The 19068-nt window shown below is 39.6% G+C and overlaps 1 protein-coding gene across 2 annotated transcripts in view; it reads left to right on the plus strand.

Moving 5' to 3' along the window:
* The first annotated feature begins 1169 nt into the window (after positions 1-1169).
* Positions 1170-19068, plus strand: part of zfpm1 (zinc finger protein, FOG family member 1) — a 68545-nt gene continuing 50646 nt past the window's right edge. For both annotated transcript variants that reach the window (XM_057347916.1, XM_057347917.1), the window contains exon 1: positions 1170-1573. In XM_057347916.1, coding sequence (XP_057203899.1) covers positions 1534-1573 — 40 coding nt within the window. In that variant the 5' untranslated portion in view covers positions 1170-1533. The remainder of the gene's footprint in view (positions 1574-19068) is intronic.

Consider the following 19068-nt stretch of genomic DNA (forward strand, 5'->3'; position numbering starts at 1 on the left):
TCTTTATATTGTAAATATCATTTTAACATGCATTACTAATGTGCTGTTCCATGATCTTCCAATGATCTTTCCATGTAGATCATTTTTTGCCATAATAAATTCCTTTCATAAACGGACAAAATTGAAGTGTTTGGCACAATGCTTATGTCAGCTTCAGAATATGCACAGATAGTTTAATAATTCATGACCTTCACTCAACAGGAAGCTTCCATGCTATAATACAAGATATGAATATAATTTTGAACTTAAATATTATTTTAATATTATTTCACTAGAGCTTGTACAGACTTTACATAATAAAGTACATTTTTAGGAAGGTTTCTCCAAATAACCAAAACCACACATTCAGATATAACCATCAAAAACATATCTTTACAAATGATGTGGACACAAAATAGAAATGGCTTTGTTTTGTTCTGGTTGCTCTACCACAACATGGATGATGAACTTTGTTTTCAAATTGTGTGGTCTGTAGGGGATACGACAATTAATACAACCATGGTGGCCTCTGTTGTGAAGGATAGGCTTTGTATTGGTCACTAGATGGAAGCAGTGAGTTTATTTTGGAAGTCACAGAGTGTGTTACAATTACACTATTCTCTTTTTTTCGCTACAGTGATTGACAGCTGTTATTATACAACACGTGCATTTCTGTAAACACCAGCCAAGATTGTTCATAACATTTTACAAATACCCTGACATATTGGCCATGTTACATTGTTATTCTTTGTTAAAGAAACAAACAATAACAAATAATAACGTTGTACCATCAAAACAGTGAACAATAAAGCCAATACTTTATAATATAAATGAATATATAGAAGAAACAATGCACTGTATTAAACCGGTTGCGTACAAATTTATTTCTCATGCAACATAGATATTATGCACCATCATCAAAACAAAACTTTTTATTTAAAAACAAAATATATATATATATATATATATTTGTCACACCGTGTTTAGAATTTCCCATTCTTGCCCATCACTGAGAACAGTTTTAACAAGCAAAAGAAGCGCCTTGCATTGCTTAAAATGTAATGTTAGGGCATCTCAAAGCTTATTGAATGCGCGGGCACAGTGAGGAGCGCGTGCGGCATGGCATCATACGCAAGGGGCGTGACGGAGGCGTGTCATAACATATCAGCACCGCTGTTTCATCTGTCGATCGAGACCCGTTGAGAACTGTGCTCTCTGTCGCTGTGCTTCAACGGAGTAGAAATAAACAAATCATTGAAACCTAAAGATTTGGTTTCCTTTAACAGCACGCGCGCTGTCAGGGCTACATCGGCAGAGTCCATGAGACACCGCTCACGTTGTGACAAACGGTGAGGATAGGGTGCTCGTCTGGGAAGACGTGGAAAAGTAACTAAGCTCGATCGGCCACAGGTAGCTCCTTCAGCTCCTAATATCAAAGTACAGGTCATGCGGGTGTCTCCGGACGGGGGGAGAACTGTGATCCAGTGGTGCCGCTGCTAGTCGCCCCGGTGGACCGATCGCTTTTGCCGCAAGCTTAGCAGTAACGACGGAATAATGTCCCGAAGAAAACAGAGCAAACCCCGGCAGATCAAACGTAAGCATATAAAGTTTCAATATTCCCGGTGCTGTTGTTGTGAATGGCGGTACCTTGTAAAAAGTGCGTGACATTGTTCATGTGACAGGATATCACTGTTTTTTGAGCTCCGCATTGTCATGCCATTGAACAATTTCATGGAAACTGACAAGATCTTCATATTAACACAAGACAAATAGCATGTTTGGAGTGTGAGAGCGCTGTGTTTAAATGCTTGTATTTTAAATATTTTAAGCAGCTCAAACAATGGGTTACAAGGTTACATTAAGTTTCAATACTTCGGTTTGAATTGCCATAGTAACCAGTAGCGTTTGGAAAGCTCACACAATGCAGCAGCATGCTGCCACAACTAAAGTTACTCAATAAACGCGAGCTTTATTTACACAACTGAAACAACCTATATTTAGGTAGGTTGTAGCAAATAAGTTGATTAAACTGTCTCTTGTTTTAGTTTATTTCGTTTATCGTCGATAAAGTGTTTTCGCTTGCTCCAAAGCCAACCAAAGCGTAACCGTGGCTTCCTGTTTAATACGGTTGGGGAAACGTCACTGTTCTCTGAAAAAGACGATATGAGTTCAGATAAACAGCGATCCGATCCCAGCCGAGATAAGGATTAAAATTGGATCTTTTATTTGTTTTCTGTCTGTGGCTGCAGCGAGGCTGCTGTTGCATTTTCCCCCGGCTTTTCAGTTCTCTTTCCAGAGATGAGGCGTCAGATAGCGCGCCCAGCTGATCTCTTCTGGAGATAGCGCGTTACAATTCGATCTTTTTCATCAATCCATTTAACTCTGTAATGTTCAGACACCTTCCAAACCAGACTTCATTTTACACTATTTATGTACGCAAGCTGTATTAGATGTAAGCACCTACTAGGAAATGTGACATGTTGTTGTCGTTATACATTTAGAAAGTAAAAATAAAATTCTTTGACCCTTGTCACACACACGTTCTCAAAAGAACCAACAGTGCTGCAAAGTCGTTTTGCTCTGGTGCCAGGCCCTGTTTCAGTTCTTCATCCAGCAGTGATGCTTTCGGGCGATAAGCACAGTAGCAATATCTTGGAGGTTGAGTTTGAAAGGGCTCCTCGAAAAAAATAAATATGAATGTGATTCAAAGGCAGAAAGCGACTCACGAATAGAAAAGAAAAATGGTGTGATAAGGCAGCATTAGCATATACCGCTGAGTGTATCAAGGTTTGTTTAAGTGACTGAGAAGTTATTTCAGCATATTGGGCAGTAATGCCAATGGCCTGATGACCCTCTACTTTTCGATATCTTATATAAAGCTATGTCTGCTTTCTGGAGAACTTCTAGTTTTTGTGCCCAGCGGGCTGCTCTGATTGGCAGAACCAGTGTTACTACTTCAGTCGTGGGTGTTGACAAATCAACAACACACACAACATTCATAGCTGATGTTTTGATCAATCCAGAATAAACATTTCTTATCTTTCCTTTAAGCATCAAATCACGTGAAGATTTCAGATCTGCTTGCTTTTGAAGTGCACGTGGATACAGCCCCACGAGTTCCATACGTCCCAAATTGACATCTCATAATGAAGATGTTGGAAAAGCATCTCGGATTCGGTGCCAGATAAAGCCGATGTCATTCATGACGTCTCATAAAAAGAAGGTGGAACCTCCCCCTTCCCCCACCACCATCAAACTCAGAAACGGATAGGAACATCTTATCTGTCTCGCCTTTTTTTCATATATATATAGACGTCAATACGATTGCGTGTAATAAGTGTGCGATTGTTTTGTTACACTTTTAGATTTAGATTGTTTTGTTACACTTTTACTGGAAGGATAACACTCCCGGCCGCTCTAAAAGAAGTATCCGGTATCATGGAAGTCTGTGTTGACAGGAAATATTTTTGTGTGTCTTTTGTGCTTTACTCTCCCAATGGTGAAGATCGCTCCGATAGATTATCCATCCCTCCCAGATGGAAAGATTAGCTCTCGGCCTAGTGGGGCCACATCCCAGGGTTTATATTTTGGTGGTTGAGATGGGAGACAAGATAGGTGAGCAGGCGATCTCCGAGCAGATAGCGCGAGCGATGGGGGGCGGTGGGGGCTGGGATTATAATTACATTTGGCTGAAGCGTTCTCATCTTTGTCATGTTTGTATTGTTGTTGTTTGGGTCTGGCTGGGTGTATCTCAAGATAAGTTTAAAAAAAGAGAGAAAGGCAGATAAGGGGGGAGTAGGATGGCAAGGCCGATAAGACAGGGGGAGAGAGAGGCAGGAATACAGAAATGGTAGATGGATGTATTCTGCGTTTTAAAAGCAGCTGCCTCAGTGAGATCATGGGGGCCGATAAGAGAGCCGTTGAGATGATTGGGAGATAACACAGAAGAGATTCTCAGCGATAACAGTGACATCATTCGAACTGCTCAGAGAGGTCAGCATGAATCATTCGTGAGGTCCCAGAATTTGGCATCAGGGGCCCGAGGATGTTTGAGAAGCGGGGGCCGCCGCGCTCCAGACAATGCACTTGTTTGAGTAACAACCTCCTTAGGGTTGCACTTTTGAAAGTGTGGACGACTGATGGGATCTCTTCCTGTTTTTGTTGAAACTGTTCTCAGAGGTTTGATGCCGTCAGGTTCTGCTTCTTGGGGTCATTTGACCCGAGGGTTAGTTTATTACTCAGCCAAAAATATTTCAGAACATGAAAGATCACAGGCCTGCGCACACATATTTTCACACGTTCACACACACATATATACACACTTGGTGGTTCTTGCTTGTGTGTTTTCCTTCTTTGTTCTGCTTTTAGCTTGATGTGAACTTTTGATAAAGCCATGGGGCCTGATCTCCGGTACAGATAGAGATTGCCAAGTGAGATAAAAGTTGTTATCAGCCCAGAGCAGGCAGGAGCTAAGGCTGTGCTGCAATAACAAAGCTACACGTAAAAAACAGCAGGGCCCTGGACCCTGGCAATCAGTTCCAGCCCTAATGTGATTAATGTTGTTGTATAATTAGATGATAGGTGTGAAAGAGTTTTTTACCCTAGCCCCCCCTTTCATTTCTGTTACCGCCCCTGTTTTTCCTCCTAACAACCATTGTAGTTGATTAATTTAATTAAATCAACTAATTCCACATATTACTCACTGTAGATCTTGTGTAAGATAGCATTGAGATGCAGGGTTTTTTTGTTCAGCGATATAATCTGTTGAGTGCATTTTGGTGAAAAACAGTGAAAAAAGTATTCGGCTCTTTGCCTTGAGAAACGAAACAAGATTGTTGCGTCAGCAATGCGCCTGAAATGTCGATTTGCTGCGAGATATTAGATGATGAGCGATAGTGGGTGCACACACTGAGAAAAAGTTATGAAGGTTTTTTATAACACGTTGCAAAGCCAAGGACGGCTTTTATGAATTATAGATAAAACAAAACATAACAATCGATGCTTCAAGTATCTGATAATCTTTAAAGCAAGACCATTTAGACCTGGCCTATTTTTATTCATTATTTAACGATATCTCTTTGTAGACATAAGGAAAAAAATCTGAAGGGTGGAATAAAGCCATTGACCAATTTTTAGAATTTGACCTGACAAAGATATTTCAGATCTTTAAGACCTGACAAATACTGAACAGACTTTTAAATATAGTGGTTTGTAAAATAGTGTATTTCAACTAAAATGTGTGTAGTTACATGCTGTGTAATTTAGTTCGAATGGTCAATACAGCTGATTGGTTCAGTCCAAAATCCCCCCCTGATTGGCTGAGACCGCTTTCTCTGTGTGGGCTGAAAATGATGTCATAAAGCTTTAACTGTAGCTTTGAATTTAATGTTTAGGAAGTGACTTGTGGTTGCCAGGGTGAAAGAAAAAGCCTTTGGGTGTTGATGAATTATTGTGCTTTTAAAATGTTTGCGCAAGGGGAAGTCAAAGTGAGTTATGATAACACTACCCTCATTGACCCATTAGCACCTCACTTCTTCCTTTGTTTTTAATGGGGTTAAATGTAACATTATTTGAATGTGTATGATTGTGTCATGCAATATAAGTGTTAAAGGCATCGTCCACCCTTCAAAAAACCATGTCATCAATCATTTATTTACTCGAATATATATTTAGAGAAATGTCTCCATAGTTTGGTGTTTATACAATGGAAGTGAATAACATCCAATGTATTCTGGTTGCCAACATTCTTCAAAATATCTTCTTTGTGTTCCTCATAAGAAAGCCATACAGGTTTGAAATGACAGGAGGTTAAAGAATATTCTTTTTTGTATATATAATTTCTTATTATCTTTGAAAGATGATGGATTTTTACATTCTCTATAAAATATATAGTAAAACTCACTTTTAGGGTGTTATGAGTGGTTGCTAGGGTGTTCACAGTGGTTGCTTAATGGTTTATTACTAGCCCATCAAAATTTTGTGGCGAGTATAGCTCATTGTGGGTCAGATCACGTAGATCAGTGATACCAAACCTCTCATCAACAAGCCACAGTATCAGTAATAGGAATACTTATTAATAAATACAAATAATAATCATCATCATACTGTGATTCACCTCCAAGTAAAAAAATGAGTCACATTTAAAGCCGATGCCAATGGTCAAGGGGAAATTCAACATAATATTTTGTAATAAAGTTCTGCATCGCTTGCATGACCCACAGCAACTATACTACAATTTCAGATCTTCCGTTGTGAAAGTAAATAACACTTCAGAAATGATGTCACTTTGAACAGTGCTGTCCGGATTTATCTGTTAAAACAGTCAGTGCCATATTTGTCAGTGTGCCACAGAAGTTCTATAAGACCCTTCAACCCCAACTCCAACCTTGCCAAACGTCAAGACATGCAGAAACTCTCGAGCGCAACTACTGTTGCGCGTATTCGCAAGCAGCGGATGAGCATAAAATATTAATGCGTTATTAAGGATCCTGTAGCCTCTGGCCCCAATGCAATTAAAAACAAAATGGAAACAAGGCGGTAATCTTTTAATGCACCGTTATCACATAGCATCTCATGGAGTGACTTATTTTATGTGCCGTTTTTGATAGGAAATGGAGGTGAGATTTGCCATCGCAGAAAGGAGAGCATTTGTTCAGAAGGCGGGCGTAATAGAGTTTTTTTGTGCTTTTTGGTTGGAGTTAATGACTTGCTTCTTAAGGAGAGTAGAGATATGATAATTCGTCCGAAGTGGAGGAGTCATTTTTGATGTGGATCATGCTAACACGGTTGATTAGATGGAAAGATTTCCATGGCGAGGTTTGATGTCGTGTTCTTTATTTGATGTTCTAAATTGCCGTGGTTGGGGGTGTGGGCTATCAGTTTGATGTAGTGTTAAATAAGAACATAAAGTTCGTGAGTGACACTATGTGCTGTTGTTTCCTTTAAAAGGATCGTGGGCGATAACCCGAAGGGGATTTTATGCAAACATTTCAGATGGGTGCGTTGGTCTAATCCATAAGGCCATAGATTAAATCTGTAGGTTACGTCCCAGTGGCGTTCAAGTGAGTTTCTGTTCTCGAGTGTTATGTGTAACTTTGTTGGTTACCAAGAGCGGTTTTACTCGCATTTCACTTCATTTACAGTTACACATTTTTTTCGGACATATTTATCCAAAGTGGTATTATGAGTATGTGTGTTCCCTGGAAATGGTACTTATGACCTTGGCTTGCTAGCACGCTACTCTACCAATTGACTTACAAACAACTACTGTAACTATTCCATTTTGAAGATATGTAGTTTCGCACATATTTTATCCAGCAGTTTGTGAAAGATATTAGTCTTCAGGTTAACTTTCTTCATGAGGATCTCTGTTGCTCGCCATGCAGAGAGCACAGGCTTAGGTGTTATACTGTATGCCAGGCATGAGGCTCTTGTGGGAAGGGAACACCGGGCATGTTTCATAAGGAGAGGTGGAAAGAGAAGCGATAAGAAAATAAGGGCAGCTGGGACAAAGGCCCCAGAAAGAGGAGAGGTTAGACCGCCTCTAGGGAGCAAACTCTGAACAGAGGTGGTCTAGACCAGAGTTTCTCCACTTTCCGCACTCACACACTTCACTTGGCCGGCTCTAGAAAGAGAAGGCAGACCTCTCCCGCCTTCTGATGTATGTTTGTGACATCATTTAGCCTTAGGATTGGTCAGCTTGTGTGTAGGCCATGTGAGTCATTGCTTGGCAGCTGACCTGTTTGGCCTACTTGATCTCATTTGTAGGTATTCTTACATAAAGTGTACACACAATACTTTGTTACGTGTTGTATATATCTGTTTAAACTTTAGGTTTGACTACACAGATTCATGCAATCCATATACAATTTTAAATATATATATATAATATAATACAATACATATATGTATATACTGTATATATATATATATATATATATATATTAATCTTAATCTGTTTTTAAAGATGTGTCAGAAATGGGAGTGACCAGATGTATAGCTCCTAATAGCTGGAGAGTAAAAATTAAACTTTCTCTGGATTTTAATTGTGGCAAATAGAATGCATAAAGTGTAGGATTTTTGATTTTAAGGCCTGAACTAATAAGTGCAATAAATACATTTTGTGTGATTAAACATGTCAAATAAATCTCATTTCTCAATGCAATCAAATAAGTTGAACTTTATGCATTCTGTATTGAATGAACATAGGATTCATCAACATTTGTATGTCTCTCTAAAATTGTACATAGAGCTGCTGAAATTTTTAAGAGACCACTCAAACTATTTTCATTTATTCGTTTTTTTCATTAAACTAGTGACAACATTTCTCCTACATTCCAAATGACATTTATTTGCAGAAAACTGGACAAACTAGACAAAGAAAAAAAGATGCAATGTTTGCAGATCTTGAAGATGGCAAAGAAAACAAGTTCATATTAAAGCAATAAGCCCCAAGAAGCAGTGGGTTACTGAGGTATTTTATAACGGCTTAGAACTCCGCTCAGCCAATCAGAATCAAGGACCAGAACTGACCGTTTTATAAACATGATTATAAAACGGTCAGTTCTGGTCCTTGATTCTGATTGGCTGAGCGGAGTTCTAAGCCATTATAAAATACCTCAATATATAATGGCTGACCGCACCACATAGCCTAAATATAATTTTATTTACTTTATTTTATGAAACCTTGCTAAGCATATGGAATAACCGTTTTATAAAAGCAATAAACCCCTCGAAGCAGTGGGTTACAGTGTATTTTATAACAGCTACGGGTTTTAGGCACTCCGCTTCGCGTCGTGCCACAACGCCCTTAGTTGTTATAAAATGCACTGTAACCCACTGCTTCTTGGGGCTTATTGCTTTATTAAACAACACAATGCATGTTTTGTGTATTTTAGGATCAGTTTAAAAATGAATATATGAAGCCTTTTTTTCACAATTTTCATGCGTCTTTGCCATCTCTTAGTCTTTCACATAATTGGGTGCCCTGTAAAAATAAAAATTCTGGCAGCTGGGTCGGCAGAAAAATACCGAAAAATATTTTTAAAGTAAAATGAAATGTTTCTCTTGTAAATTTGCAGTCTTTCAAATGTGCCATTTTTAATCGTATTTCAAAAATAAGTGCACAATTTGTAAAAAAAAAAAAAACCTGTAAAATTCTGTATATCACGGGTTTGCATTTTAGAAGCTGACTGTCAATGTGTGGATCCTTGGACAGAGTGCTTGGAGTAGGATTGTAAGGCAAATATTCCATGTTGGTTGTGGTGGGAAAAAGTAATGCATGTCACATGCTAGCGAGAAGGTCAGGAGGATTTTTCAAAAAACTTCAAATGGGTCAGTTAGTACTGTCATGTGCCATTTAGGAATGTATTGTTTGGTCTGAGTGTGCCAACCAGCTTTTTAATGAGTAATCCTTGCGTGGCTTCAATTTCCAGCGCACGGTATCAGTCTCTTTACACTATCTAAAATGAAATCTTGCCTTTCAAAGGTCATCATCCATAGAGTGTTATCTTTTTAAACAATCGCAATGAAAATATTATTGTTACAGAGATGATTATAGTTTGATAAGACTGGTAGTACTAAATCATTTATTAGAATATAAATGCATGTGATGTGACAATGGTGGACTTTAGGCCTTTTAACCTCACCTTTTCTCTTCTACCCAGAATGTAGTTTGACCTTTTTTAACCCCGCCCCTTTCCACAAGCCCCTCCCTGACCATATCTAACTTTTTTCCATTTCTGGCCTTCCCTAGCTCTCTCTCTCTATCTCCAGCTATCTCACTCTCTTTCTCCCCCACCCCGCTTTTCCTTTCACTGTACCATATCGGCGGACTGCCACCCCCCCAACAACTGTCTCCTCTTTCTGTCTCTACCACCCCCCCACTGACTCCGATCCCCCCCTTCTGCCCATGTCTCCAGTCAGACCTCTAGCCTCACTGAACCAGGTCTTAGCGGTATGATAATGTGGAAAGTTGAACTGGCCCCATTACAGCTTGGCTGATGGCAGCGCCGATAAGGCCCTTGATAATGGGTGCAGATAGAGCTGACACAGCGGTCCAATAGCCAGCCCTCTCTCTCCCATTATCATTCCTGCCCACCGATGGGCTCCCAGCACACTATCTGCTCTCCATTTCCACTCCTGCAACAGATAAGAATGGAAATACTGACTTCATAGCTGACTGATTAAAGTGTCTGCCTTTCTTGATAATACACAGATAAATTATGTTTTTTTCTGCCTCTTTCTCTTTTGCTCCTTTTCCCTCTCCCCATCTCTCCCCCTCTCTCTCTTTCACTCCTTTCTCAGCTATCTAGAAAAAGAGTCGGACAGATGGGAGAAAAACATCCCCTACGTTAATTTCTCTTTCTTTGTAGGTTTATTTGAGAAGTAGAGCGGAGGACCAGAGGGGGCAGATTGGAGATGGTGCAGTTAATAAGAAAGTTTTAGAAGGGGTTGAGGGTCGAGAGGGGGGGGGGCTCTCGGGGTGAGATGGAGGAATGACTCCATTCAAGTGCCTCTCGGGGACTATTACATTTGGAATCTTGTCGAATGACACTCTACAACGCACAATCACATCACCATCTGCATAAACATGCACCGTCTAAACACTTCACTCTTTCTCTCACACACACGTACTCTCATGGAAACACTTACTGTACTCGACTTACTGTGTCTGTTATTATTCGGACAAAGTCAGCGATGCTGGAAATGGGCAGGGATGGCAACACCTGTAGCCGGATGACCTCTGATTTCCCACAGCAACCAGAGGAAGTAGCCAGGCAGTGCGTAGGCAGCTGTATCACTGCTGATGACCTCCCATCTGCAATAACACACTCTTCCAGGGTGCATCTGTATTACCGATTGTTTCACAGAGATACCGTACTGATGAAACTGATTAAGTCCTTTGTGTACAGTAAACCACTTCAATTTTGTCTGTCTTTCTCACACTATCCTCAGTGTTATTTTTTCCACCATGCAGTCGTAAACATTCTTCCTAGAGATGCAGCGATACTAAATTTCTCCGCTGATACCGATAGCCGATTATTCAGAGTGATATCTGCCAATACTGATTCTAAAGATTAAATAAATATTTCTTAACTTTCTGAATGTTGTTCATTCAAATAATGACCATTTATATTGAACTGGTGATGTTTCTTAACATTTTCTAAATACAGTGCACCAATTCATTGCATTCATTGTCTTGTTTTGATTGACAGGATATATCGGCCCTGATCATCGGCTGTTTTTAAACTATCGTCCGATAATGTGAAAATGTGCTTTTATATTAACCGATACCGATTATTGGGTGGTATCGGTGCATAGTTCTTCCTGTTGGATTTTGCCTCTCATGCTGTGATATTCCTGGATCACATTTTTGATGTCAGAGGGGCGAAGTTTGTCATGAAATGGCAAGAGTTGTGAAGAAAAGATTGCAGCATGCTGGTTTGAAGTGACATCAGGGGGAATACAATTTTTAGAACTTTAAAGGGATGGTTCACCCAAAAAGGAAAATTCTGTCATCATTTACTCACCCTCAGGTTGTTCCGAACCTGTATACATTTCTTTGTTCTGCTGAACACAAAGGAAGATATTTGGAAGAATGTCAGTAACCAAACAGATCTCATCCCCCATTTACTGCCATAGTAGGGAAAATAAATACTACTGACAGAATTTTCCTTTTTGGGTATACAATCCCTTTAATACCGGATGAGCTAATCAGGTCGATTAGCAAGGAAATTCTGTCCTTCTGTCTATTTTACCGTCTGACCGACTATCTGTCCGTCTATCTTCCTGTGTTTCTGTCTAAGCGTCCGTTCTCTGCTTACATAGAGAGCTCACTTAAACCGCTCTCTTAAACAACGCAGTATTTGTTCAGGGCACTGTAACTGACCTTGATAGATTAGAGAGCCCTTTATACTTTCTGTGGGTGTTACGCTAGTACAGAAATTATTAGTTTGCATCTAAGTCACGGCTGTTTTTTCCCACTAAAGTTTGGAACGGAAAACATGGTTTTATTTTAACAGGAGTAAATGTTCACAAAATCTCGACGGTCCCTCTGACACGGCAATCTCTCCAGCCGCGTGTCACCGCATGCTGAATTATTTACATTAGCGGGCCGTAAAAAGCCTGCATAAGGTTAATTTGATACCAAAACCTTGCCTGGATTTTTAAGGGCAGCAGACCTTTTTCAGTTGGTCTACAAAGAACTGGGAGTGGAGGCAAAGGAGAAAAAGAAGAAAAAATAACGAAAGCATGATAAAAAGCTCTGATAAGGAAATGACTGCGTTGTGTAGGAGTTGATATCAATGTTATCTATCTCTCTTTTTCACTCTCTTAGCCCTTCTGTTGTTTTTTATGCCTTATCTCGCTCTACCAAAATGCCAGGAACAAAAAGGAGAAAGAAAAGAAATTACCGTACGGATTATTCATGGGAGCTGCTGATAAAGCGCTTGATGCAAACTATTAAGAATGTACGGGGCTATTGGGATTTTTTTCGATGACGGTTGTTTGTCTGGATTATAATTTTAAGTGTGAAGCACGGACAGATCAGTTTGTGTGGGTTTGTTTGCGCTCTATCTCTGTCAGAAAGTGAGCGATTAGGCTTGAGTTAACTCTTTCTGCTGTTTCTCAACTGACAGACATTTCTCTCACACCCTCCCTTACCTTTAACACACACACACACAGACGCATACACACTTTTGTGAATTTTTAGAGCTGCTAGCCTCTGATAAGGCTAACCTCAATCTGACCCAAATAAAGAGGCAGAACACAGTGGACAGGCGTGTTGCAGTGGGTGACAGGAGTCTGTTGCTGTTGAGGACAGCTGATTGGATGATCGCTGTGGTTGATGATGCTGATTGGATGATCTCTGCTGTTGAGGACAGCTGATTGGATGATTGTTAAGGTGCATTTTAATTCACTTCTGGTGAAAACGGAAGTAATAGAATGTTAAGCATAAAATGTATTGTGTTTTGCATATAAACTGCGCATTGCTATTGTCATTTATTATATTACTAATGTTTTTTGTGTTACAGTTACTGTCTGTCTGACTGCAGTTTGGTTGACTTTCAAAGAAATCAAAACTTTCAGACTTAACCTTCAAACTATTTCTTTATTTTTTTCTTTATTTGTAGTGTTAATAGGATTTATTAATAGGATTGAAAGCAGTTGTTTATTAAATGATAATCCATAGGTTTTTTTGTTCCTTTCTGAGCAAAATGTGTGTGTGTGTGTGTGTGTGTGTGCGCGTGTGTTTTTGTATGTTCCTGACCTTTTTGTGAAGGGCTTATGATACACACTTGACCGTGTTTATTTGTTTATTTATTTGGAGATACAGTGAAACGCAGAGGAAAAACAGGAAACATCTTTAAAAAAGATTAAAAATTTTTTTTTTACTTTGAATTGAATTATTTGTTACATTTAAAAAATTATGAGTTTTGCTTATTAGTTTATTATTTAGACTTTTGATGTATGGAATAACGTCTCTTTAACATTGCGACTTTTATTGGCCAATAACTGGCCGTTTATACAGGAATTTTGACTGACATGCAAAAAGAACTTAAAGGCGCAGTTTTTGATTAACAGCGGCCACTAGCGTTGTATTATATATTTGCAACGAATCGCTCAGTCCAAACACGACGGTGGCCACCACAGTACAAAAAGATGTCGTTCTCATGTTGACGCAGGGAAGAGATTTTGCGGGCATTAGAAAGACTGTAGAAAGATCTATGTCTTATTTATTACATAAAATAAACGTTCTGTGGATTTTAAGTATAAAAAGAAAGATAAAAGTCAGGCAGGAGCTAGGACCTGCGTTAATATTATAAAGTCTTTCCAGCAGAGACACGTTAGGACCCGCGGTACTGAGGCTTTTAGCAGAGATACTCACAGACATCTATGGAGATACTTTCCAGCAGAGAGACGTTGGAGAGAAAGATCGTCTCAAAATCTCCCCCGAGGAGGTTGCTTTGATTCGGATCAGTATGTGAGTAACATACTAACATACCAAGATATGTTGTTGTGTAATGTTAGCTGTGTGACGGTGCAGTTTTGAGTGTCATTGTTTATCTGGAACCGCTTTAATATTGTACTCGTCCAGATACTGGAGAGAGAGAGCGAGAGCGCGTTGGAGCTGGAGAGAGAGCGCGTTTTACTCTTTTACTCAATGATGAATAAACCTTCAGTTAATCGCGGGTCACGTGTGTTCCGAACCATAGAGCACGATCCGTACGGATCACGGATCTTCCCGCGATCCGTTTCACCACGATACCGCAGCAGAGAGGAAGAGGAAACGTGTGTTGTTGAGTTGTTTGTCCTTTTAGGGTTGCTATACAAAACATGGCGGCGAATTCAATGTGGGCCGCTCTGTATGTAGATATAAATAGCTTTTTCTTAGGTATTACAAACATAATGGTTCATTTGGTTATGTCTTTATACACCTCTGAAGAAATTGTTTTGTATATTATATTGCATTTCTGTCAAAAGATCCTCCTAAAAACCATGTATTGTTACTTTAATATTTCATTCACATTAAAATATATATATATTATTGAATTTTTTTATTAGTCACAGCTTTGTAGGGCTACACTTTTGACGTAAAGCATAAAGTCTGTTTAACATTAAGGCTTTTCTTGGCCAATAACTGCCCCCTTACTCAGAAATTTTGATTGACACACTAAATCAACCAATCCAGTTTGATTTGTTTTACAGGTGAATCCGTATCTATGATTTTACAGTAATATACAGGTATGGAAAAAGAATGCAGTAGTCTTATAATCTGTCTGTAATAAATTACATTTTGTGAAACTGAATGTTAAAAGATCGGGTATCATGCTATGTCATGTATTCTGACTTCTACACTGTTAAACGTGCTGGCTTCTCATGCTAAACATGGTAAACTTAAAAAACGAGTTGGGCGTATGACGTAGTATTTCTGTGCTTGATACACTCCCCCAGCACTCCAACTTGTTACGGAAAGTTTTTTATAATTCTGGATCCCTGTGTCGTCACAGGGATCCTATTCCTTTTATTGGCCATTCTCCCAGAAAAGCACGGCAAGGCAAGGCAAGGAGAGAAAAAGCTCGCACACGAGCCAACTGACGAGCGAGACCCGCTTACCATCAAGATTATCTGTGCTGCGTCAAGATGGGCTGCGCTACAGGTCGTTACTCTCGCGATAGTGAAGTTTAGGTGTGTCTGCTTGTTCACGGCATTTCAGTGATGGAGGTTATATAAACGGTGGATATAAACTGGATTTGGAGATCGTTTGAAACTGATAAATGGCACGGTCCCAGTCCTAAAAGATGCCGGACATGAACTGCACGCGGTAAGTTAAACTAAGTCATACGTAGGGATGATGTGTTGCTTGCTCGTGCTGTTGTTCTGTCCCATTCTCCCCGCTAGTCCCACCTCTAGCAGCTCGTGTTTTTCCGTAAATAACCGTACAGCTGTATCTCTCTTTTATAAATTTGATCAAACTAAATAGTCTTCGAAGATACGAAGTATGCAATACTTGTCACTCAAGATTAATATGAGATTGGCAGAAACTGAGTGTGTTTCCCGATCTTTAAGCCCCATTGTGTTAATGCTGTATAACCTAAATAAACATTTTAGCCTAATCCGTATTGTGTGAATATAGTAGATTGAGCGTATAAGTCTGAAACATACTTCAACATTTTTTTAATGTTGAGACTTTAAGTCGCACACAAAAGCAACATGCACCATTTGAGTTTCTGTGATACTGTGCATTATTAAATCAGATTGTGAAAGGAAAGGAATGTATAATCTCTACGAAAACTGTCATTTTAAACCTGTGCTACTGTTAGAGCCTATCTTGATAAGAATCTTCTTGTGTATATCCCTTACACAAATGCATACTTACAATTGGCTTTTATGGCCTTTCCTCTTGTTCTCTCTCTCTCTCTCTCTCTCTCTCTCCATAAGCAGTGAGTCTTGTTTAAGTATTAGTATTAAAGGCAGCAGTGTCCCCTAAAGTAAAACAATCTGCTGTAATCTATCAGTGTGTTATCAGCCCTATCTGAGAGCTGGAGCGAGCCGGGCCGGGGCCATGGCGCCGTGCTCCGGAGCTGATAAAGTTTCAGAGTTCAGTGATGATGAATGTTAAGAAACTACACCCTCGTTACAGAGGATGTGGACTTGGCAGGCACCATGAAGGGGCCGCACATGAAAGGAGAGAAAAAACGTTGGCACCCTGAACCAGTCGCCGTGTTAGAGGTCAAGACCTTTTTATTGTACAGAAGCTTTCCCTTTAGTGCTTTTTGGTTGAAGAATTCTGAATTTCAAACCACTAACACATCACCAATATCTTGATGGTAAAGCTCAATTTCATTTGTGCTTCTGAGTCTTTTTTGTGTTATGTAGCCCACCAGCTCCATCAGTACGATTGCTTCTGGTTGAAACTTGCAACATTATGTCATTCACCAGCTGATTATTTTGTGAAACCGCAGAACTGGACCCAGACCAAGCGGGCTGTGTGTCCTGCTGCAGCGCTGCCCTCTGGCCCATCTTCCGTGTGACCTCTCTGCCTAAAGCCAGCACATCAACCGCTTTCATCTATCAGTGTGTGTGTGTCATGCCTCAAAGTCCCCTGATGACGATGCATTCGATAAGAGAGCAGTACTTAAAAGTGCACAGTGCAAATAGCCGATAAAGCATTATTTTCCTGACAGATATTAAGTGCTTAGAGTTCAAATTTCAGGCTAATAGCTTTTCTGAGTCTTTACTCAAGATTTGTTGTGGTGTAACCAGAATAGCTCAGTCTTGGGAGAGATACGGGTGAATTCAGTTGCATCACTTTTGTGTGTGGTATTTTTCCGCTAAAACCTGTCTCATTCACCAACAACCATGAATCCGGCTGTGAAATTTAACTTGCTGTTAAATGTGCTGATATAGTGCTGCACTGTTTTTTATTCGGCTTTTTTTTTTCTTCAAACATGGCCCCTGTTTTTGTATATTAGGCCTATTATAGATTGTGCCTTGAAGGGGTAGTTCATCCAAAAATGAAAATACTGTCATCATTTACTCATCCTCATGTCATTATAAACCTTTATGACGTTGATTTTTCTGCAGAACACAAAAGAAGAAATCTTGATGAACACTTAAGCATTGCCCCCCATTGACTTCCATTGTATGGACACAAAACAACTAAAACATTTCTCAAAAATATCTTAACACATACATGTTTTGAATGACATGAAAGTAAATAAATGACAATTTTTTTTATTTCTGTGTGTACTATCACTTTAAATCATGCAGGTCTTTTGTGTTCTACACAAACTTGTATGTACTCAAAACTGACCTCCTAGTTTGTAAATTGCATTTTTAGTGTCTTCGACCTAGCACCGTTGGCGTTTTAGTTGTTTTACAGATCAAAAATATGTTTCCTTGTTGAATATCTAGTTTAGCTGTTTTGTTTATTAAATCTGATCTATAGCCTCAGAAGCAGTGTGCGATAAACAGTTTACTGTATATGGCCCTGCCATGCATCATCTTTGCACCTTCTCAAAAGAAATTTAAAGCATCTTAAAAGCTCTTAAAGGTCATTGTGATCACTACAAAGTTCATGAGCGCATTATGGGAGCTAATGTGACGCGTGCAGCTTTGTTCGCAGAAGTGCTGAGCGTTTAATCGAATCTGATAGGCGTCAGTCCCGGGGCCCAGGGGACAGAGGGGACCACGCACTCATCAAGGGACTCTTTGCTCATCAAGGGAGTCGGGTGCGCTCTGAAAGAATAATTTGTCAATAATTGGCCGTGTCAGTCTCGTCAGACATTTGATAAAGTCCCGTTTCTTTAGGGTCGGGTTGGCAAATATCTTCAATGAAAAGCAGCGCGTGGCAGCAGATCTAGGATCCCGATAACACCATTAAGGGCTTTAGAAGTATTTTAGCTGAATTCACACAAAGCAAAAATAGATAAATAAATAATGAAAAAGAAAAGTGGAACATCAACTGTCAGGGAAGTGATATGGACTATAAAAATCATCGGGGAGGGTTGAGAGATATAAGATTATCCCTTTTTTTTCTCCAGCCTTATTGCTTCTTCAACCATCGCGGAGGCTAATTCGCTTACTCAAGCAGTAGAGCAGACTTGGATGTGTGTGTGTGTGTGTGTGTGTGTGTGTCCCTTGGCAATTTTGAATGAACGCTTACTCTGTAGTATGTAGTTCGACATCTTTGTACTGAAAGTATCTGAGAAGTGAAATACAGGTGTCTGGTTCCCTCATTTTTTTAAGGATCTGGTTTACCTGTCAAACCTCATATCATGTGAAGTACAGCATTCATTATCTGTTTGAAGAGGCCAGGCATTCCTTTTTGCAGATATGTTAATATATGGAATATCTAGGAATGGCTAACCTTCATCAGATTGCCCAAGTCCTTGATGGCAGCCACATTCCAAAGATCTGCTCAGGTCAGTGGTTGCAGAGAAAGGTCTGCTCTGTTCTCTGATCATGTTTTGACAACAGCTTGCTGTCTTACTTTTATCTTACCCTGACGGTCAATTTTTGTAGATATTTGTAGTCACACAGGCTTGTATCTGATGGAATGCACGGTATCACTTGAATCTGCGACAGTGACATCAGATTTTCTGAGTGTGTCTGTCCTGTAGTTTGGGTAGGTGTCCCTTAGTGCTTATCGGAGCAGAGATCAGCATGATATGAGATGTCAAGCCATGCTCTTGTTTGCCCTGTGACCTTTCAGTCAACTGGGGCCCAGTTTGCATGCATGGCCAATCTTTTCTTTTTATGCAAATGACCTCGGAGAGGTTTCGGAGCAAAGCCTTGGCCCTGTCTGGATGTTTTCTGTCTATATTTCATTTATAATACATGTGTATAATGCTGACGTTCTGTTACGTTTCTCCTAAAATTTAAAGATCAATTTATTTTTGGAAAGCTATATTCTAAGTTTTTGTTTTATTTTCCTATCGTGAAGTTCATTGATTGCTATCTGGTAACTGACCAGAAACTCAATTGATAAAGTGACAAAGTGATATTGACCTTGCACATGACATCTTTCTTTACTGCAAAACAAATAACATGCCCTCCGAAAAAATACCATTTCGAAATTACTTT

The sequence above is a fragment of the Triplophysa rosa genome, linkage group LG12 (assembly GCF_024868665.1).
Source record: "Triplophysa rosa linkage group LG12, Trosa_1v2, whole genome shotgun sequence".
In the NCBI taxonomy this organism is placed as follows: Eukaryota; Metazoa; Chordata; class Actinopteri; order Cypriniformes; family Nemacheilidae; genus Triplophysa; species Triplophysa rosa.